We start from the raw sequence: 12639 nt of genomic DNA, 5'->3' as shown, positions 1-12639 counted from the left end.
CCCAAAACAGGTGAAGTTTAGCTTCTTAACTACTTAATTTTTTATTAGGGTAAAACATGTAATATAAATTTACTGTCTTGACCATTTGAAAGTAAACAAATTCAGTAGCAATTATCACATTTTCAGGGAAGTTCAAGTACCACCTCTGTCTAATTTCAGAATATTTTTAACACCCTAAAAGGAAACTCTCCACCCAATAATCATCTCTTCCATTTCTCCCCTTCTCCAGCCCCAGGCAGCTACTGACCTGCCTCCTGTAACTATGTGTTAGATCCTATTCTTGATGTCTTACTTAGGGTGGTTATATATGATAAGACCTTGTGTCTGTCTCTGTCACTTAGAATTTCCTTTGAAAGGGCCATCTACAATGTAGTATGTACAGGAAACTTTCCATTACTGAGTGATAAACTCAATTAGATCATGTTTTGTTTGTGTGTTCATTGCTTGATGGACAATGGAGTTTGTTTGCCTGTTAGTTATTGTGAATAACATGTGTAGGTTAGTGTACAAGGTTTTGTTTGAATACCTGCTTTAAATGCTTTGGATTATATACACAGGAGTGAAATTTCTGGGACACATAGCAATTCTGTTTGTTGGCTATGTATGTGTGTGTGTGCACCTCAGAGATTGACATCAAATATCTTTCTCAATTGATTGTCACCTTATTTTTTTGAGAAAGAGTCTCATGCTGAACTTGCCGTTCATGGAGTTAGGTAGATGAGATGGCCAGCAAGTCCCTGGGTGTGTCTTAGCCTCCCCTCCCCAGAGTTGGGGTTATAGGTACACATTGCTGTGCCTGGCTTTGTTACCTGGATGCTAGAGACTGAACTCAAATCTTCTTGCTTCCCCAGAAAGCATTTTACTGAATAAGTCATGTCCCTACCTTTCTCTTTTGCCTTCTTGAGATCAAGCATCACAGTGAAGCCCAGGCTGGCCTTGATCCTCAGTCAACATCCTCTTATCTCAATTTTCTAAGTGCTGGGATTACAGGCATAAGCCACCATGCCAGCTTCTGTCAAACATTTTTGAGAACCACTGAACTGTTTTCTGCCATGCTGTTAAGAGCATAAATGCAGCCACTCTTTAGTATCCATGGAGAATTGATCCCAGACCAGCACTAGACCTTCTGCACACACCTATATCCCTAGGTGCTCTGGTCTCTTGTATAAGACATCATGGTATCTTCAGAGACCTACACATCCTCTTGGCCTTTTTAAGTCACTTTCAGTACCCAGTAAGTGCCAGTTCTGTAGGAGCAGGTGTTCCACTGTCTTGTTCAGTGGCTAGTGGCCAGAAAATTTCTTTGCCTCTTTAGTGAAGCTGTAAGTTCCTCAGAGGGTCACTGAATTTGCATAAGCAGACCCTGAAAATACTGAGGACCACCAGGTGTTTGTAGTCATTATATCCTGAATTTTGGCATTTCAGCATGTCATGACAAAATTTATTGATGAGCTATTGTGTGCCCTTTGAAAAAAAATTTAAGGTTTGTTTTTATTTATGTGTATGATTGGATGCCTGAAGAGGGTGTTGGATCCTATGGAGCTGGAGTTATAAGCAGTTGTGAGCTGCCTGATATAGGTGCTAGGGACTGAATTTGGGCCCCCTGGAAGAGCAACAAACCTTCTTTTTTTTCCTTTTAAATTCTTCTCTCATATAATATATCCCAACTACAGTTTTCCCTCCCTCCACGCCTCCCAGTACCCCTACTCCCTATCTCCCCTCTCCCTAGATCCACTCCTCCTCAGTTTCCTTTTAAAAAAGAGCAGGCCTCCCAGGGATAGCAACTGAATACAGCATAACAAGATACAGTAAGACTAGACACAAACCCTCATATCAAGGCTGGATGAGGCAACCCATCAGAAGGAAAAGGGTCTCAAGAGCAGGCAAAAGAGTCAGAGACACCCCCACTTTCACTGTTAGAAGTCCCACAAAAACCCCAAGCTAAATAACTACAGCATATATGCAAAGGGCCTAGCGTAGACCCATGCAGGTTCTGTGATTGCTGCCTCAGTTTTTGTGAGGCATAAACGTATAAACCCTGCTTAGTCAATTCTGTGGGCCATGTTCTTCTGGTATCTTCAACCTCTCTGGCTCCTACAATCCCTCATCCCCCTTGGGGTTCCCTGAGCTCTACCTAATGTTTGGCTGTGGATCTTTACATCTGTTCCCATCAGCTTCTGGAGGAAATATCTCCGATGATGACTGGACTAGGCACCAACCTATGAGTAAAGCAGAATATCAGAATATCATTAGGAATAATTTCATTGACTTTTTTTTTTTTTTTTTTTTTCCACCAGGCGTGTTTAGTTCTAAGTTCTATCCTAGGTCTCTGGACTATTCAGCCTCTGGTTTCTGGCCATCCAGGCAGTGTCAGCCATGGTCTCCCTCTCCTGGCTTGGGCCTCAAGTTAGACCAGTTATTTGTCGGCCACTCCCACAAGTTCTGAGCCGCCATTGCCCAGCACATCTTGTGGGCATGACAGGTTGTAGGTTGAAGGGTTTGTGGCTGGGCTGCTGTTCCACCACTGGAAGCTTTACCTGGTTATAGAAGATGACCAGTTCAGACTCCGCATCTTTCATTACCAGGAGTCCTCACTAGTGTCACCCTTGTAGATTCTAGGAAGTTTCCACTGCACTAGGTTTCCAAATTGTCCCCAAGTGCCCCCCAATTCTAACAGTCTCTCCTATATTATCTCCCTTTGTCCATCCCTCTCCAACCTGATCCTCCCCTCACCCCCGCCCCGTTCCCATCCCCTCCTGCTCCCAGCCCACCCACAAAATCTGTTCTATTTCTCCTTCCCAGGGAGATCCATGCATCCTCACTAGAGCCCTCCTTTTTTACTTAGCTCTCTGGGTCTGTGGATTATAGTGTGAATATCCTTAACAGCTAATATGTACTTATAAGTGAGTATATTTCATGCCTATTTCTATGTCTGTGTTACTTACTCAGGATGATTTTTTTCTACTTCTATCCATTTGTCTGCAGATTTCATGATGTCATTTTTTTTTTAAACTGCCGAGTAATACTCTATTATGTAAATGAACCACATTATGTAAATGGACCACATTTTCTTTATCCACTCTTCGGTTGAGGGACATCTAGGTTGTTTCCAGTTCCTGGCTGTTGGCATCAAGCATTCTTAATTGCTGAGCCATGCGTGTCTCCAGCCCTCTTAAAACAATTACATTTAATTAATTTATTTGTTTATTTGTATGTATGTGTGTGAATGCATGCATGCATGTATGCTTGCACACATGTACCACAGCACATGTGTAGGTCAGAAGACAAGTTCTCTCCCTTTACTGTGTGGTTCAGCTAGCTCATCAGACTTGTTGGCAGGCACTTTTACCTGCAGAACCATCTTGGCTGACCCTTGGCTGCTCTTTCGTTTATGTTTTCAGTATCTGATATACACCTTAAACTTAGAGCCCTTGACCACATTTGCTCCTAAGCAACCTGCAACTGGTAGTTTGGAGGACAGAATTCTAGCTAATTTCTGTGTTTACTTACTGCGGAATTCCTGATGTTTCCTGTTTTTCTTTGTCCTGGGAAGCCCTGAGGTTTACTTTGCCACTGGACTCCAGGAAGAAGAGAAGGCAGCTGTGAACAAACGTAGCCCCAAGGTGTTGGAGGCTCTGCAAAAGCTGAACATCCAGGCTGAGCAGGTAAGTGGGAGTGAGGTGCCATACTGGTAGGATTGCCTCTGCTGACCCTAGGCTTTGCAGCTCAACTTGTCCAGGATGAGCAGGACGAGCGTAGGAACGGACTTACTCTGGTAGAGTAGCGACATGGGGCAGCTGTCACCTTACCCAAGCAGGGCCTTGGATACCCTCCTGTTCCTTACATTGTCCACTGGTTCTAATTGTCCTTCCTCTAATGTCCAGGCTCCAGTCATTGCTGTCCTAGGCTCTGGTGGGGGGCTGCGGGCCCACATCGCTTGTCTTGGGGTACTGAGTGAAATGAAAGAACTTGGCCTGTTGGATGCTGTCACATACCTCGCAGGGGTCTCCGGGTCCACTTGGTAAGTGTTATGTGTGGGTATGGGAGGGTGCGCCATGTGTTCTAATATCAGAATGAGAGCATCTTCCTCCAGACACCAAATGCATGCTGCTGTTTTTTTTCCATTTCTTAAACAGGCAGATAATAATTGTGTATTTTATGTTGTATGGTGTGATATTTCAGCATATGGATTTGTTGTGTATCGATGTATTTTCACTTTTCTTGGTGTAACGAAATACCTGACGAAAAGCAACTTAACAAAGGAAAGGTTTCCTTGGGTTCTCAGCTTGAGAGCAGTGTCTGTCATGGCATTAAGGGCCCTTTGCGAAGCCAAGAGGGAGGTGTGCTGATGCTCAGCTCAGCTTCCTTTTGTTCCGTCTGGGTCCAGCCTGAGGAGTGGTGTGATCACATTCAGGGTGTCTTCTCATGTCATTTAAATGTCTCGATAAACACCTTCACGGGCTCACCCACAGATTTACCGCTGCGTGTGAGGGAGTTGGGCTGTGCGTGTTCCTGTGGAGGCCTGCAGTGGCCAGGGCAAGGCAGATATCAAGTGTCCTCCTCTGCTGGTCTCTACCTTATTGCCTTGAGACATGGCCTCTTACTGAGCCTAAAGCTTGCAGTTTTGGCCAGGCTGGCTGTAGGATCCACCTGTCTGCTCTCCAGTGCTAGAGGTGCAGGCATGTTCATCCATGCCTACTTTTTAAAATTATTAATTAAATTTATTCATTTATTTTGCATCCTGACTGCAGTTTCCCCTCTCTCCTCTCCTCCCATTCTCCACACCCCCACCTCCAATCCACTCTTCTGTTTCTGTTCAGAAAGAGGCAGGCTTCCCATGGGTGTCATCAAAGCTTGGCATATCAAGTTGAGGTAGGACTGAGCTTTTCCCCTTTATTAAGACTGGGCAAGGCAATTCAGTATGAAGAATAGGTTTCTGGAAGCCAGCCAAGGAGTTACAGGCAGGCCCTGCTCCCACCAGTAGGACTGCTACTACTTCCTGTTCTACAAGTAGCTCAAGCTACACAAGTGTCACACATATGTAGAGGGCCGAGGTTGGTCCCATGCAGGCTCCCTAGATGTTGGTCCAGAGTCTGTGAGCTCCTATGAGCCCAGGTTAGTTGTTTTTGTGGGTTCCGTTGTGATGACCTTGACCCCGCCTGGCTTGTACAATCCTTCCTTTTCTCCCTCTCTCCAACAAAATTCCCAAGCTCAGCCCAGTGCTTGGCTATAGATCTTCACATCTGTTTTCATCAGTCAGTAGATGAAGGCTTTCTGGTGACAATTGGGGTAGTTACCAATCCGATTACAGGAGATTCCATGCCTACTTTTTACATGAGTGTTGTGGATTCAAACTCAGGTCCCCATGCTTGCATAGCAAACACTCTTACTTACTCAGCCATTTCCCTAGGCCGAAAGTTCTCTTTGAAATTATCAGTTGTACCACAGAAGGGGCTTTGCTTCATTTCTGTAATGCAGTATACTTCGATCATACTGACCTCTCTATTACTCCAAATTTCCCCACCCACTTTTTACCTTCTGCTGCCCCTTTTCTAGCAGTTTCAAGTTCAAGGGCAGTGTTTACACTTTAGGTGGGCAAAATATAACCCCTTATGATCTTTTAGTTTTCATGAGAGATTATTGTGTTAAATCTATGTAGACTTTCTTATTCCAAAGGGCTCAGAAGCACTCATGCCTGACAACCTGATTCCAAGCCCAGGGCAGACGTGGTTATTCAGTGTTGGTACCTTTTCAGTAACATAAAGTTACACAAGCTTTTGAACTAATGGCGTGGAGAATGAATGATAGGTGGAGGTAACAGATAGCAGAAATGTAGCACTTAGTGGTGAGGCAGCTCCTTTGGAGACACACTTGTTGGATTCGTTATTTTTCTCATTGCTGTGATAAATATTTAACAAAAGTAACTTAAGGAAGAAGAGTTTATTTGGCTCAGTTTGAGGGAATATGATCCATCATATGGTGGAGAAGACATGGCAGCAGGAACTTGAGGCAGCTGGTTACATTGTATCTTCATTGTAGAAGCAGAAAGAGGGGCTAGAGAGATGGCATTCACTTCACTTCCAGAGGACCTGAGTTCAGTTCCCAGCACCCATGTCAGGTGGCTTTACAACCACCTGTAACTCCGTCTTCAGGGGATCTGACACTTTCTGGTCATGACACTTTTTTATTCAGGCCATGGATTGGTACCTCCCACATTCTAGGCCAGAGATTCTCCACCTGTGGGCCACAGGCAAACCTCTATCTCCAAAAATATTTACATCACTATTCATAACAGTAGCAAAATTACAGTTATGAAGTAGCAATGAAAATAATTTTATGACTGGGGAATCCCAACATGAGGAACTATATTAAAAGGTCACAGCATGAGAGACCATGTCTCAGAAACGAGGTGGATGGCTTCTGAGGAATGGCACCTAATATTGCCCTTTGGCTTTCATATGCATGCACATACAAGTGCCTGTGCACTCCTTTTTTATAAGTTCATTTATTTTTATTTTATGTGCACTGGTGTTTTGCCTGCATGTATGTCTGTGTGAGGATGCCAGATTCCCTGGAATTGGAGTTACAGACAGTTGTGAGCTGCCATGTGGGTGCTACGAATTGAACCCAGGTCCTCTGGAAGAGTAGCTAGTGCTCTTAACCACTGAGCCATCTCTCCAACCCACATGTGCACCCCTTTTAACCTGTGCATGAGAACACACACACACACACACACACACACACACAGACACACACACACCACACATACACCATCATGTCTACTATCATCCCTGTGTTGCTTGGGATTGAACCATACTTCCTCTGTCACAACTCCAGGGGGCACTATTGAAATAGAAATTACAGACTTCTCAAAACTTAAGCATGATGTGGTTGCCTGTAGGGGAATAGGAGGTGGGCCTTGCAGTCCAACAGTGTTGACACATCTCCTAGAGTGAGTCGTTTAGGACCGGTCTAAGCCCAGCTGTCACATCTGTGTGCCTCCATCTCCTGCACTGTTAGGAAGATTACAGTTCTAATCTTACTGGGTTGCTGTGACAGGGAAAGCATCCAGATGGAGCTAACTAACAGAAACATAACTTGAGTCATGTCTGTCCCTTCGGATTTTCTGAAAGCCCCATTAAAAAGTAAAAGGATACATACAGTGACATTAATTGTCATGGTGCATTCCCTCTTTCAATAGTAGTTTTTTTCAGGTATTTAAAGATTATATATATATATATATATATATATATATATATATATATATATTTATATAGTGTATGTTAATCCTATCCATTCCCTACTCCCCCAAGGCCCTCTCTAACACAGCTTCCTCCCAACTTCATATCCCCCCCATTTTTTAAAATTATGATTCAGTCCATTTAGTATTACCATATACACATCGGTGTGGGATCATCCTGTGGGATATAGGAGACTTACCAGTGGCCTCACCCAAAAGAAAAATGACTCTCCTTCATGAGTATTTATTTCATTATGTAATTAATCAGCTACTTGACATTCCTTTTGTCAGACCAAGTCTTTGCAAACTGATACACATTTTATTTTAAATATTTTCTATTGTTTTTATTTATCGAGCACATGTGCGCCACCACATCTGTGTGGTGGTCACAGAAGCTTATTTCTCATGTGTTTCAGCTTCCCACTAATGGAATGGAATGGCAGTGTTTAAATTGAAGTTAATAAAATTAAATGGAATGGAGAACCAATTTCTAATTTATATTAATCACGTGCTGTATTAATGACTTTTTATCATTGCTATGTCAGAAATACCTGACAGACGGGGCTGGAGACATGGCTCAGTGGTTAAGAACACTTGCTGCTCAGTCATGATAACTGGAGTCTGGGTCCCAGCACCCACCTCAGGAGGCTCATAACACCCATCACTCTAGCTGCAAAGGATGACACTCTCTCCTGGCTTCTGTGGGCACCCTCACACACGTGTGTACATATCGATGCATACACATGCACACACACACACAGATATATGCACTAAAATAAATTTAAAAAGCACTTGACAAATGTGACTGGAGGAAATGAGGGTTCACTGTGTCACCATGGGCACTTGCATTTGTGTGTGCATGCATATTCCTGCGATACACACATACACAGAGATACAAGTTTTAAAAAAATCTTAAAAAATACTGACTGAATCAGGCAGTATCAAATTTCCTTATAGGAACTGGTAAGGAGTTCTCATTTCAAAACCTTTCCCCATCTAGGCATGCTCACAGTTTGTTCATCTAAGATCAGATAAAGACAATAAAAAGCACTAAGATGGTAGGTTATCTGAAAATAAATCCAGTTCCCTTTCAATACCTGTGTGGTGCTGAGGAAGGCACTTAGCCTCTCTGTGCCTCTCTAAACTGGGAATGATCCTATTGTTCCTTTTGATGGCGAATTTTGAAGACGATTGTGCTGCTTGGTATCTTTGGCAACTGAATGTGAACCAGAGTCACCTGGGAAGAGGCAACCTACTGAGGGATTTTCTCCCTGGGTTGCCTTGTAGACATGTCTGTGAGGGCATTTTATTAATGTTTGATGGGTGAGGGCCCAGTCTATTGCAGGCAGTGCCACTGTTTGGGAAGACTTGTTTGCACTGCCACCCTGCTGTGCCAAAAAAGTCATCTTGAATCAAGGACGGAGTCAGGAGTCAGCGATTGGCCGACAGGGATTAGCCGTAGAGTCATTGAAGACTGAGGAAGTTGGGGGAGAGAGAGAGAAAGAGAGAAGGAGGGACCGAGGGGGACTTCTGGGACTTTTGGACCAGGAAAATGTGGAGAGCAGGGTCAGCTGATTGTCCCTCCACTACTACAATTTAGGTAAACGCTACAGCCACCCTTAGGCTGGTGGTCGTATAAGAAAGCAGGCTGAGAAAGAATGGAGATCCAGCATTCCTCCGTGGACTCTTCATCATTTCCTGCCGTGCTGCAGTTCCTGCTTTGACTTCCCTCAGTGATGGACTATAATTTGGCCTGTAAGCCAAATAAACTCTTTCCTCTGAATGTTGGTTTGGGTCAGCATTTTATCACAGCAATAGAAACCAAATGAGGACAATGATCAACTGTCACATACGTTTTTTTCATCTGAAAAAAAAATACTATCTGCCTGTCATGTAGGACACTGGGATTCAGTTCCAGAGGTGGGATTCAGGGTGACACTGAGATGGATTGTTGGGGTTAAAAACTTTATCAGAAGTTACTATATCAGTTGCTTGTCTGTTGCTGTGATAAAACATGATGACCAGAGTAACTATATAAGGAAGAGTTTATTTGGGCTTATGGTTTCAAAGGGAGAGTCTGTAGTGGTGAGAGAGGCGTAGCAGTAGGCAGCTGAAGCAGGAAGCTGAGAGATTACATCTTCTATGGAAATAGAAAGCAGAGAGAATAAACTGAAAGTGGGGTGAAGCTGTGAACTCTCAAAGCTCACCTTTAGTGATGTACTTCACAGCAAGTGTCTACCCCTTGAAGATTTCAAAACCTCCACAAACAGTGCCAGCCACTGGGGACCAAGTTCAAATACATGAATCTACAAAGGACATGCTCAGTCAAACCACCAGTTATGAATGCCATCAACACATAGGTAACAACAGAATTCAGGATCCAACAATGAGACAGACAGCATGGTGGGGACCCTGAAAAGGAGTCAGGACTCATATGATAGAGTCAGGTTCCTTCTTATAGGTCTCAGAGGGAGGTTTCAGCATGATCCTGCAGTCAGTCTCTCCAGTTCCCCATCACGGAAGCAACTGGGGTGCAGGATGTGTGTCTGTCTGTACTCTCTTCAGTGTAAACTCACTTCCCCAGGTTAGAGATCCTTGTACTTGGAAAGGCATTAACTAAATCTTCACAGACCATGCTCTTAGTAGGCGCCTGACTGTGTCTGTATGATGGGCAGGGTAGCAGTCTGGTCTGGGGGCTAACATTAAATCATGATGTATTTCTTCTATCTTGCTCTCTTGTCCTATCTGTTAAATAGGAGAATCGCACAGAGACTGTGTGAGTCCTTGTTTACCATACCGAATTTCCTTTATGAATAACCATTATTTCCCAGTTTTTTTTTTTTTTTTTTTTCACATGAGAGACACAGTCAGAGTTAATGGCATTCTTGGGTCACTATTCTGATCCTCAGCCCTTTTCTTCTCTCTGCTCCCAGGGCATTGTCTTCATTCTACATCAACAATGGGAATATGGAAGGGATGGAAGAGGAGCTGAAACATCGATATGAGCACAATAGGTGGCCCTTTGGAGAGAGCCTGAAGAAAGCCATACAGTCAGCAAGGAGGGAGAATTACTCCATGACTGATTTTTGGGCCTATTTTGTTGTTTCTAGGCAAACCAGAGAGGTAAGTCATTCCCAACAGAGGATGTGGGGTCCCAAGAAGCTTGACCAATATCCTGTTTCAGCTCTTCCAAATCTGGGCACTTGGAACTTTTACCTCAAGACTAAAAAGATGCAAGGGTTGATTGGTTGTGAGTAGAAGAGTCAGACTGTGACTCATTTGTGCAGTAAAATAAGTAGAAATTGTCAGAAACATCTAGGACCATCCAAAGGCAAGAGGCTCCAAGGTACCCATTCTTTCCATCTCTGTCCTTGTTCATTTCTTTTCTTGAATTTACTTTTCTCTCTCCTTGTATTAATATTTTATTCTTCACCCCAGAAAGACTAGAGTTCTCTGCATCTCCATGTTCTTAGTGGGAAAAGTTTTCCCCAGGCCCAGAGTACCCCCGAGGTCACCTCCAGACCCTCTAACCAGCTGGCTCCAGGATCCAGCCCCAGGTTGTCTGAGCACACCTGGTCAGCTCTATTCCGAGCAGATGGCTGCTGTCATCCAAATGCCTGTGACTGCCGGGGTGAACTCATCATGGGTGCACTCCTCATAGGACAGTCAGGATGACAGTGGGAACTCAGCCCCAGCTGAGTCCTTTCTGCAGTGGATTTCTTCTGGTTGTTTTTTTTTTTTTTTTTTTTTTTTTTTTTTTTTTTTTTTTTTTTGTAGTTTGGTTGGGTTGAACATTGTCCCATTCTTAGAAATGAGAGGGTAGCCGGGCGGTGGTGGCACATGCCTTTAATCCCAGCACCTGGGAGGCAGAGCTAGGCGGATTCATCCCCTATAGAAATTCCTTGTGTTCCTTTCTGGGTGTGCACGTGTGTGTGTGTGTGTGTGTGTGTGTGTGTGTGTGTGTGTGTGTTTTATTTGTGAGGTGGATGTTAATACTTTGCATGACAACTGTCCCCTTCAGTAATGCTAAGTGGCACAAGCCAGTCAAATGATTCTACTCCTCCGGGGCATCTAAGATAGTAAAACTCACAGACATGAAGAACATGAAGACATGAAGAATGGTGGTGGTCAGCACCCGGAGGCAGAGGCAAATGAAAACTGTTGCTCGAAGGGGATATAATTCTGCCAGATGAATAGGGACATGGTCTCTCTCTTCACTCTTGGCCCAGGAGACTGTTTTCCTCTGCAGTGGTCTCTCTGACTCTTATCCACTCCCATCCTTTGAGGGTACCCCACCTTACTCTGTAGATGAGCTCTGTCTATTTTCTACACTGAGAAGCATGGATAGTGGACTGTCGAGATAGCTGCGGTCAAGCCTGAAGACCTGAGTTTGATCCCTGGAACCCACATGGTAGAAGGAGGAGTTGTCCTCTGACTTCCACACATGTGGAAATGGGTTTCATAGATGAAGAAGGAAGAAAGAATATTCCGGAACTAGGTGCACTATATACTCAGATCCCATCGAGTTTGGGGAGACTAAACCATACCCTTGTGCTTTGACCCCATTCAATCTGGGTACTTTCCCTTCATAGCTGCAGGACTCCAATTTGTCCAGCATAAAGAAACAAGTGGAAGAAGGCCTGCTGCCTTACCCAATCTTTGCAGCCATCGATGGTGACCTTCAGCCTGACTGGAAGAAGAGAAAAACTCAGGGTAAGCAAAAAAAAAAAAAAAAAAAAAAATGGAGGGCAGGGGAGGTAGTAAGGGAATGAAAGACACTGAACAGGGCCGGGGATATAGCTCAGTGGTAGAGTGTTTGCTTTGAATGTATGGGGTCCTGGGTTCAGTTTCCCCAGAAAGGCTTTGAGTAGAATGTATGGGTGTTTCTGCCAAACTGCAACTTTGGGCGGCCCAGGAGCAAAAACGGGCTGTCAGGATAGAAGAGTATGCTCAGCTCACAGAGAGCAAACAGGAATCCCAGAAACCACCAGAGGGCCCATACTTGCGTTGAGTGACCAAAGAAGTTGAAATGTGGGTGAGGTGAGGGACCCGGGTTGGAGATACAGTGGTATGACTCTTTCCTGTCATCCTCTCCAATGCTGGTGGCTTTCCTAATGTTCTGTTCTTCTTTTGAGTCCCAGTTTTTGCTCTGGGATCAAGAACTCCTCACCCGATTTACTGCATATAAAGTGCATTTACTTGTTTGATGAGTTTGCCCCTATTTCTCAATATCTGCCAGGCCCTGTTCCAGGTGCTTGCTCACCCTAGCATCCTAAAGCTCAGAAGTCCCTGAGGTTAATGCTCTATTTCTCGAGTCCCGGTACGTGTCCTTGATCTTGTTTCATTTCTGTTGCTGTCACAAAAAAGCAGCCTAGGGAAGAAAGAGTTTATTTGACTTA

At 44.1% G+C, this 12639-nt stretch overlaps 1 protein-coding gene across 8 annotated transcripts in view; it reads left to right on the top strand.

Annotated features, from left to right (window-relative positions):
* Pla2g4c (phospholipase A2 group IVC) overlaps window positions 1-12639 on the top strand; it is a 39672-nt gene that overhangs the window by 8667 nt on the left and 18366 nt on the right. For all 8 annotated transcript variants that reach the window (XM_028884916.2, XM_028884914.2, XM_028884915.2 and 5 more), the window contains 4 exons: window positions 3554-3665; window positions 3885-4021; window positions 10174-10363; window positions 11833-11953. In XM_028884916.2, coding sequence (XP_028740749.1) covers window positions 3554-3665; window positions 3885-4021; window positions 10174-10363; window positions 11833-11953 — 560 coding nt within the window. The remainder of the gene's footprint in view (window positions 1-3553; window positions 3666-3884; window positions 4022-10173; window positions 10364-11832; window positions 11954-12639) is intronic.

Source organism: Peromyscus leucopus, chromosome 1 (genome assembly GCF_004664715.2).
Source record: "Peromyscus leucopus breed LL Stock chromosome 1, UCI_PerLeu_2.1, whole genome shotgun sequence".
NCBI classification, from domain to species: domain Eukaryota; kingdom Metazoa; phylum Chordata; class Mammalia; order Rodentia; family Cricetidae; genus Peromyscus; species Peromyscus leucopus.
Note: the sequence above shows the minus strand (reverse complement) of the source record. Positions and strands in the feature narration are given on the sequence as shown.